General features: G+C 44.2%; 1 protein-coding gene across 1 annotated transcript in view; it reads left to right on the top strand.

Annotated features, from left to right (window-relative positions):
• The first annotated feature begins 499 nt into the window (after positions 1-499).
• The window catches only part of cacna1hb (calcium channel, voltage-dependent, T type, alpha 1H subunit b), a 67,149-nt gene continuing 57,817 nt past the window's right edge, over positions 500-9,831 (top strand). The window contains exons 1-2 of the mRNA XM_050045105.1: positions 500-790; positions 2,974-3,262. Of these exons, the coding sequence (XP_049901062.1) occupies positions 761-790; positions 2,974-3,262 (319 nt within the window). The 5' untranslated portion in view covers positions 500-760. The remainder of the gene's footprint in view (positions 791-2,973; positions 3,263-9,831) is intronic.

Below are 9,831 nucleotides of genomic sequence, written 5' to 3'. Positions count from 1 at the left end.
AGGACAATAAAATACAAAAGGTAATTTAATTTAACAACAGCAGTTAAAACAATTAAATCAAAAGGTCATTTCTCCTGACAAAACTTGCTATAAAAACTGCGGTTACTAATTCATACTACCTAAGAAAATGCTGAGAGAAAGCCCAAATAATAGCCCTAACATTGTGCCACAGTTTTCATCAGTTAATCTTTTGGATAGTAGACATGACAGCTGTGCCAAACCAGCCAAAAAACTCACCTGCTGTAACAACTTTCAGGTATCCAGCATATGTCCACTGTTAACCCACCAGGTGAGCTCAGGTCTGCGTCTTTATAACGTACATGTGATGAAACTGTAAGTATTTCTTAGTACTATTAAATACTGTAGCGTCGCTTCCGGGACTTTAGCGTCTTATTGTGAAGGTAATATCCGAGTATTCCCGGTTTGCCTGTCTCCGGCTGGCTTGACGCCGCTCTCCCTCTCCCCGGTGCGCCTGAACTCCAGTACCTGACACCGCAGAGCGCGTCCAGCGGCTGAGGGGACGCAGACGCACGGGGGAGCCGCCTGGTTTTATTTAACTTTACTTTTCCCGGTTATTAAAACTTCTGCGCCACATTCCTCTCCATTTTTCTTCTTCTTCTCTTTTTCATCCTCCCGACTGACGGACTGAGTTTGGATATTGGTAGAGGGGGGAGGAGGAGGAGGCAGAGGACCAGCGGGCTGCTCTCAGATGGAGCACCAGGGCTCCGGGAGCTCAGGGCGCACGGCGGACCCGGAGTGAATGACGCTGGTGGATGGACGCTGCTCCCCGGTAAGGACGGCAGATAAAGTTTTTTTTCGGATTTTTGTGATATAAAAGAGCCTACTTTTTTTCTTTGCTCTCCTGTCCCGGGCACTGCGCTTTCTGAATGCCCATGGCACAATAGAAAATGTCCAGATCCTATGATGTCGCTCGTTGTCAATGGCGCTGTGTCTTCAACAAAAAGGAAGAAATTAAAATAATATTCTCACAGGCAGTTATAAAGTGCCTGTGGTACTGCTAGTGACCTTATCATACTTTATGGTAGGGTTATATATATTTTAACATGTCATTTAATGTCACAAAATGATGTGAGTCATTTTAAGATGTTTGGTTTTATGTGATTCTTCAGTTTATTACAGGATTAATTAGACTGTATCTGGTCTGAGTGTGATGCTGGGAAATGCTACAGCCTCATAGATGTCGTCGGTATTTGATACTGGTTGGCCTTCAGGAGGATGGATGTAACTGTGTAACACAAAGAGTAAAAAGAAAATGAATTTCTGTGTATTTGTGGTTTGCTCTGGTTTAACTGAGCATGACGCTGTGGTAAAGATTTAAGGCAATTTGTGCATTTGTGATGAGTCCACAGTAGAAAACTTAATGGGTTTCAGAGGTCTTACAGAGGTGTGAACATATTTTGTTCCGGTGACTGGTTGAGATTCAGTAGGATGATTTAATTTCCACATGGCCTGGCTGTTAGCAAGGGAGGCTCATAATGAGTTTTTAAAGTGTTTTCAACAGACTCATCAGCAGGTTTTTAAACTACGCAGAGGAATGGCTTTATTTTATTTTTTATTTTACTCAATGGTTAATTGATGTCTTCCCAGCAGCTAGGCCTACTGTTGCATCACAACAAAACGCCTTAAACTGTGCGGCCCTGGACTCCTCACACAGTCTAGGCGACGTGCCCATAATGAAAACACACAGGAAAGAAGGATACTGGCAGATTCAGTCTCATTATTTTCATCAAACACACACACACACACACTCCTCTCTACACTGTGAGCCTGCATGCCAGCTCTCCTGTCCTGTCACACAGGCAGAGTGTATGTACGCCTGCATGGACTCGTCGTTGGCCCAGACTTCTATTGTCCTGATTTTTCTTTATATTCCTTTTCCAAATAATCCAGCTCTTCCTCCAACTTAATAACAAATTAGTAGCTTTGGAATACATTTGCCACAATCTCATGGGATCAATAAGCAGTGGAATGAGCACACGGTGGACCAGTGGGGAGTTTGCTGTGTACTTGAGACAGTGTGGACTGTGTCACATGCTCCAAGCCCCATCCCTTTGCTGCCAAACTCCACTGCATACTGCCCAATAAAGCAGAAAATGTGATGAAATTAAAAAACGAAGGAAAAAGAAGAAGAAGAAATGAATCCGCTCTTGTGATCACACTCTTAATTCAAACAGAGATTATCATTCACTTTGACATTTCCTACATGATATTCCAATGCTCGAAGAAATCCCAGTCAGTACTTATAAGAATTAACCACAGGCTGCTGTAGCTCGACATGTCACTGCGTTTTATGAAATTTTATAATAATTATAGCTCCAGGAAAAAATATAACTCAAAGAGCTGTGGGTAGCACTAATCATTATGAGTGAAAATTGACTGTAAATGAAAAAAAAACACCCCACATTTTATTCCTCTCGTAGTAATATGAAGAGGCAGTGTAAGCTACTTTCCTTCTGTATGTCCAGATTGTTTAAAGCCAGTCTGGATTAAAAGCATCAGCAGTAATGGCCTGTTGTCATCACTGAATTGTACAGCTGTAGGATTATAATGAAGGGGTCTAAGTGCTTCCTGTTGTCTGCATTGACTCTGTTTGCACCTTTGCTCACGTCTATTAGCTCACTCTGTTCTGGTTTTTGTAGATTTATGTTTCCTGCACAAGACTGCTCGTTGGCTGTGGTTCCTCTCCTGAAGGTCGCTTATTGTTTCTGAGAAAAACACAGAAGGAATTTTTTTTCCTGTGCTGCTGCGCTGGAGGGTATAGGGTCTCATGGACAGCATGGCAGGCTTGACAGTCAGCGCAGTTCCGGTTTGTTTAGAGAAGCTGCAGTGGCAGGCACAATGCAACACAGCAGAAACACACACAGTCACATGGATACACACACACACACATGCATGCATCCATATGTTGCGGTGTCCTGAACAGTTTGCCGGTGCCCCTGCGCCCTCTTTTAGGTCCAGGCTGTCCACAGCACGGCCATGACGGGCACCCAGGACCCAGACCTGCATGAGCAGCACAGAGGACCAACGCAGGAGGAAGGGGATGAGGAGGAGGAGGGGGAGAAGGTGCATGTGTCAGTTGAGGGAGAGGAGAGGGAGCAGGAAGGGGAGGAAGAGGAGGAGGAGGAGGAGGAGGAGGAAAAGGAGGAGCTGCCGTACCCCACTCTAGCACCAGTGGTTCTTTTGGCTCTGACCCAAACCAGCCCACCTCGCTCCTGGTGCCTTCGAGTTGTGTGCCACCCATATCCTTCACTGCAGGCGTTGCACCTGAAGCACTGTGAACATGTGTGTGTTTCTGTTTATAATGTGAGAGAGACATTGTCTGTTTGTGTTTCAGCTCTGTACTTTCTCAAAGCCGTTGTTCCTACAAGGCACCTAACGCTGAAATGTTTACTTTACATTTAAACACACGAGAGGCGAGAAGGTCGGTATTGTGCATGTCCAATGTCCGTGTGTGTGTGTGTGTGTGTGTGTGTGTGTGTGTGTATGGCTCAGATATTTTATGGTTTAGAGGTTTGGAAGACCTCAGGTATTTTCCTTGGACCCATTAGCTGTAGGAAAAGATGGGTAACATTTTTCCCTGATTGGAGGTTTCCATAGTGACAAGCCCTAATGAATCTCCAGGGTTACAGTCGCCTGTCAGTAGCATTGTTACTGGCCTCCATTTATACAGCAGAAGTCACAAATAGTAAGAACTCACGTCACCTCCCGAACCTCGCTCTGCTCCTGTCTTCATCGTCTCACCTCCCGTTCCTCTCCCCGTCTCTCACTCTCTGTCTCAACCCCTATCCACTTCTGCTGTCGACGTGAAGGTGTGAGTGTGTGTATGTGTGCAGTTATCAGCGCTGAAGTGTGTGCGTGAGCGGCTATGAATACTCCGAAGCATGCATAAACGTCAGCAACACCTCAGGGATTTGTCAAGGCTTTCCAAATTGAATATTTTCCACTGCTTATGACTCTATGTGTGCGTGCCAGTGTGTGTGTGTGTGTGTGTGTGTGTGTGTGTGTTCCTCTGCTTGTGCGTGCGTGTGTCATTGTGCTCTTGTCTGTGCACGTCTGTGGGTATTTGCCACTGTCAGCACTCTGTGTACTTTATAAAATATAAATACATAATTGCTGAATAAATAAAATGTACACCAAGAGGAAAAGAGAACGAAACTACAAATGCCATAAACAAAACTCCCGTGTAGCCTGCTGGGCGGTTACCATGGTCGCATCCCAGAACGTTGTACGCTCACTGTGTCAGCACTAACTTACCGAACACACTTGCAAACACACACTCACGACCGTACGCACACATACATGCGAGCGCACACACTCACACAGGCATGTGAATGCCCTCACACAAACGAGGGAATCTCCCATGGAGAGGCTCTTTAGAGGAATCACCTGGTTGCTTGGCAACAGCGTAGCTCTGCCCTGTCGGCCTGGTTACTTCCGATTGCAGTATTTGTTTGTTTCTGTGTGTTTGCGTGTCTGTCAGTCTTCCTATGCGTTTGCGTGTCCATACAGCACGGCTACTGGCATCTGTCCCACTTTATGTTTATTCATGTTTCTATACTTCATACTTGCAGTGCGTGCGTGTGTGTGTGTGTGACTGAGTGTGTGTGCCACTGTGAGTGATCTGCGGGGGAAGTAATGTGGGTGGACGTTGTTCGACAGGGACATTAATGTGAGCGCACTGGGAGGGGGGCAGTCCCCAAGAGCTGTAAGTCCCATTTTTTCCTGAGGTGACCCCTCCTTTCCTTCTGCCTTTTTCTGCACTCAGTACATATTACAAATTCATTTCCTATCTCCTGTCCTTCCATTTCCTCCCTCTTAAAAACACAGCCATCCTCCTTTTGTGCCGTGTTTACAACATACTGTACATCTCTCCACCCTACAGCACATCTAACAAATTTATTTGGAACAAAAACTAGATTGGCTTTCGCTATTATATAACATTCTCTTGTTGTGTTTCTTCCAAGCTACATTGATTTCTGTAATTTCCTGTTTCTTCGGGGAGGAGACTGTAAGTGTGGAACAAGGTGTCTGCCTTGCTGAAGTGCTGAGCTCCTCCATGTGGCAGTTATCCCGCTCCTTTAAAGTGTAATATATGACACACACAGAGAGACATACACACGCATGTAGGGGAGGTGCGTGGGCAAGCACACACACACACACACACACACACACACACACACAGGACATAACTTATTCAGCAGTGCATGAAACATTCAGAGCGTTTCCTTTTGTTTAAAGATGAGAAAAGCTGTATCTGTCACTCCTATACAAGTACCTTTCTCTGAACTCCTCTCTTCTTCTGCGCTCCATCTCCTTTCTTCTGTCTCTCATCCCTCTTTACTCACTATCAGTCCCTTACTCTTCTATTTATCCCCCTCTCTTCTCCTTTGTCTTAACTGCCTCTTAATTGGGCTAAGGTGTGTATATGTGTGTGTAAGTGTGGGGTGATGGGGAGACGACGATGGATAGAAGGAGGTCTTACTCAAAGTAGGGTGAGCTGTCAGAATCATTTCAGCCAATTAACGTGATTCCTGCAAGTGTTTCCATGGTTACCGGCTGTCACACTCGAAGGGGGTGGAGCCAGAGGAGTTGACGACTTGACAGTAACTTAACTTGGCCCACCTTCAGTAGAGAAACCCTCGCCTTCTCTCCCGCACACTGCACATGACTTTGAGTCTAACTGGGTTACGGTTCATCAAGTCTGTGTGTGTGGTTACCAGAGTGAAAGCAAGGGACTGAGCAGCAAAGAGCATAAAGAAACTAGTGAGCAGGTTGTTCATTCACACACTGGAGTTCACATTTGTGGATTTCCATTTAAACCACCTATTCCTTAGATCAATACTACTTTGTAGTAAGGCACCCTTTATCTCGTAGATAAGTTGTCTTTATTCATAGTTATTAATAATTTGCCAAAGCATTTTAGATCATATATGATATATACATTATAGATTATACAGCCACTTTATTAGGTACACCTTTTGCCTTCAGAACTGCCTTAATTCTTGGTGTCGTAGATTCAACAAGGTGCTGAAAACATTCCTCAGAGATTTTGGTCCATATTGACATGATAGCATCACACAGTTGCTGCAGGTCTGTTGGCTGCACATCCGTGATGCGAATCTCCCGTTCCACCACATCCCAAAGGTGCTCTACTGGATTGAGATCTGGTGACTGTGGAGGCCATTGGAGTACAGTGAACTCATTGTCATGTTCAAGAAACCAGTTTGAGATGATTTGAGCTTTGTGACATGGCGCGTTATCCTGCTGGAAGTAGCCATCAGAAGATGGGTACACTGTGGTCATAAAGGGATGGACACGGTCAGCAACAATACTCAGGTAGGCTGTGGTGTTTAAACCATGCTCAGTTGGTACTAAGGGGCCCAAAGTGTGCCAAGAAAATATCCCCCACACCATTACACCACCACCACCAGCCTGAACCGTTGATACAAGGATGGATCCATGCTTTCATGTTGTTTACACCAAATTCTGACCCTACCATCTGAATGTCACAGCAGAAATCCACACTCATTAGCGTTTTTCCAATCTTCTATTGTCCAGTTTTGGTGAGCCTGTGTGAACTGTAGCCTCAGTTTCCTGTTGTTAGCTGACAGGAGTGGCACCTGGTGTGGTCTTCTGCTGCTGTAGCCCATCTGCTTCAAGGTTCAACATGTTTGTTCAGAGATGGTCTTCTGCATACCTTGGCTGTAACAAGTGGTTATTTGAGTCACTGTTGCCTTTCTGTCATCTTGAACCAGTCTGGCCATTCTCCTCTGACCCAGAGAACTGCTGCTCACTGGATATTATCTCTTTTTCGGACCAGCCTCTGTAAACCCTAGAGATGGTTCTGTGAAAATCCCAGTAGATCAGCAGTCTTTGAAATACTCAGACCAGCCCGTCTGGCACCGACAACCATGCCACCTTCAAAGTCACTTAAATCACCTTTCTTTCCCATTCTGATTCTGATTCTTCAGCAGGTTGTCCTGACCATGTCTACATGCCTAAATGCATTGAGTTGCTGCCACATGATTGGCTGATTAGCTATGTTTGTTAACAAGCTGTTGAACAGGTGTGCTTAATAAAGTGGCTGGTGATTGTATATGTCATTAATTAAAACAAAGTTGTGTGTTGAGCCTCTTCCAGCATTACACTTGTTTTGTCTTTTAAGGTAGCTAACCCTAACCCTAACCCTAACCCTAACGAGGACAACCCCTATTAATGACATACCAATACAACAACTGCAGACCTGATGGCATACCTCAAATGGACAAACTTGTGACTTGCCAATGTTTGTAAATGCAATTAAAGGGACAGTTCACCCCAAAATCAAAAGTACATATTTTCCCTCTTACCTGTAGTGCTGTTTATCAGTCTAGATTGTTCTAGTGTGAGTCACAGAGTGTTGGAGATATCAGCTGTAGAGATGGAGACACTTTCTACTGAACAACTGCATCTACTAATGGACAAGAAGCTTGTGCTTGTGACAGTGTGAGATGCAAACATAAATGGCATCCTCCTCAGCTGAGCTGTAATGTTAACTTGCTCAGTGGTGAGCTTGTAGTAGATGCATGCTTCCCTCGGTGCGGTGACATAGTTGGCAGATGTAGTTTGGTGGAAAGACAATAGCTCCTTCATGAAACTGCTCACAACAAGGTCTGTGGATTATCTTGAGCAAGTGGGTCAGGATTTCTGGAAAGAGACATTGCTACTGAGTTTTTCAAATGTATGTTTGTGGCATCTTGAGCACCACAAGCTGAGTGCCATCTAGTTCCATTATATTTGAGAGAAGGCTGATATCTCCGACACTCTGCAACTCACACTAGAACAATCTTTATTGATAGATGGCACCACAGGTAACAGAAAAAATATGAATTTTTGATTTGGGGGTGAACTGTCCCTTTAAGTGTTGTAGGATCATGAGTTTATCGCTTGCTACAATCACCTCTGCAGTCACAAATGTGTCTTTTTTATCTGGTGTATGTATTCTGATTTTGTGTCAGAGAAAAGGTATAAGAAATGTATCACAAGAAAAAAGTTATAAATAATGACATATCAGTGATATAAAAGCAAAAACAGCAAGATATATTCAAAGTAAAGTCCATCAAGTTAATAAATGAAACCCTCATCATTTAAATATGCTTGGGGTTTCCCTTTATTAAAGTTAACATTTTTTCTGTAGGAATCCAGCTTGATAGACATTTTTATCATTGACTGAGAGCTGTTTTTTAAATAGATGCTTCATGGATTATCCATTGAGATATCTGATCGTAAACCAGTTTCAACCTGATGATGACACTGTAAGGAAAGTTAAGAGGCAGTTCTTGAAGGTTGGGGGCCATGTTGCATGTTCCCCAACCATTCGGCCGTCAGGACGCCCCATTGTTGTCTATTCTTTTCACTCAAAACCACAGATGTGAACCTTGTGATGGAGTTAGAGAAAAAGTAGAGTCGTAGAGTATCAACAAATTCATTTCAATGAGGAGACAGAAGAATGAAACTTTAAGTTTAATGCGACATGTAAGTATATAGATTAACAGATGATTTGAACAAAAGTCTTAGGCGCTTTGACACCAGAGGGAGATTATTTGTGATCGTGAGGCATCAGATCAGATAAATCCCCCCATCGAGTCTAGACACTGGTGGAAGCGGTGGCGGCGGCGGCGGCGGTTGCGGCGGCGGCTGATGACTTTGGTTGATGACTGCTTAGGCAAATAGGGGCTGCCTCCGAGAAGACTAAGTGGTGATGGGGAGGTGGAGGGTACGCAGAGCAGCAGCATGAAAGGACTGCGGGCTGAAAAAGAACCATATTTAAAATAAGGAGCAGAGAAATGCTGACGGAGAAGGTGTGTCGCTGTGCTATTGGTTGATTGTAGATCATAATGTCTTCCTGATGGAACTTTCGCTAGAGCTTCATTAGCGGTCATCCTCTGGGTACCACGAATATCTGCACCAAATTTAATGGCAATCCATCCAGTAGTTGCTGAAATATTTCAGTCCTGACCAAAGTGGTGGATCAATCAGCGGATCAGCTGACATTAAAAATCCTTAGAGTGACAGTGCTAGTACGGCTTATGAAAATACCATCCTTTAGCCAAGAAGTCATTAATAAGGAGTGCTTGGGAATGTTAAGACGTCATTAGTGAAGTAATTTTAGAATAATCCATCAAGTTTGCAGTAAGTAAATGTTAATAAGTTGTTAAATGGATCCTCAATGGTCCTCATTCTCTGCAGAGCTCCTCCAAAAGGCAGGTGGTCAAATGCTGCACCGGAGAAGTCTTCTTAATAAATTTAAGAGTTAAGTAAAAAGACAAAGCAAATGTCATACTGGAGGAGGATATACACCAGCCAGAGGGATTTTTACAGCCTGGCAGCCCAGAAGTTGTTTTTCTTAATGGTTTATAACCGAGATATAAAGCCATAAAAGTTACAACTTCTAACCTCTTAAAAAGGGTGCCTTCTGAGACAGCGGGGCCACACTGAAAAATCTCAGGCTAGAAAAAATAAGGCCATATACTCTGCGTGTATCCAGATGGCCGGTGTGTCCCTATGGATGATCCTTTTAAGTTAATGAACGTTGCATATGAAAATGCGCCCACACGCTGGCCTTAGCATGCGTATCCCAGCCAAGGGTGGAGGATGATGCCAGAAAGATCATAGTGATGTGATCTGATTTGATTTATAATGCCTGCCTGACCTTTATTACCTGTGTTGGCACTGGAGGAGAGAGAGTTCGAGAGGGGGACCGCATGAGAGACGAGGAGGAGGAGGAGGAGGAGGTGGTGGTGGTGGCTCTCGGAGAGGGAGGAAGAATGA

The sequence above is a fragment of the Epinephelus moara genome, chromosome 5 (genome assembly GCF_006386435.1).
Source record: "Epinephelus moara isolate mb chromosome 5, YSFRI_EMoa_1.0, whole genome shotgun sequence".
Classification (NCBI taxonomy): Eukaryota; Metazoa; Chordata; class Actinopteri; order Perciformes; family Serranidae; genus Epinephelus; species Epinephelus moara.
Note: the sequence above shows the minus strand (reverse complement) of the source record. Positions and strands in the feature narration are given on the sequence as shown.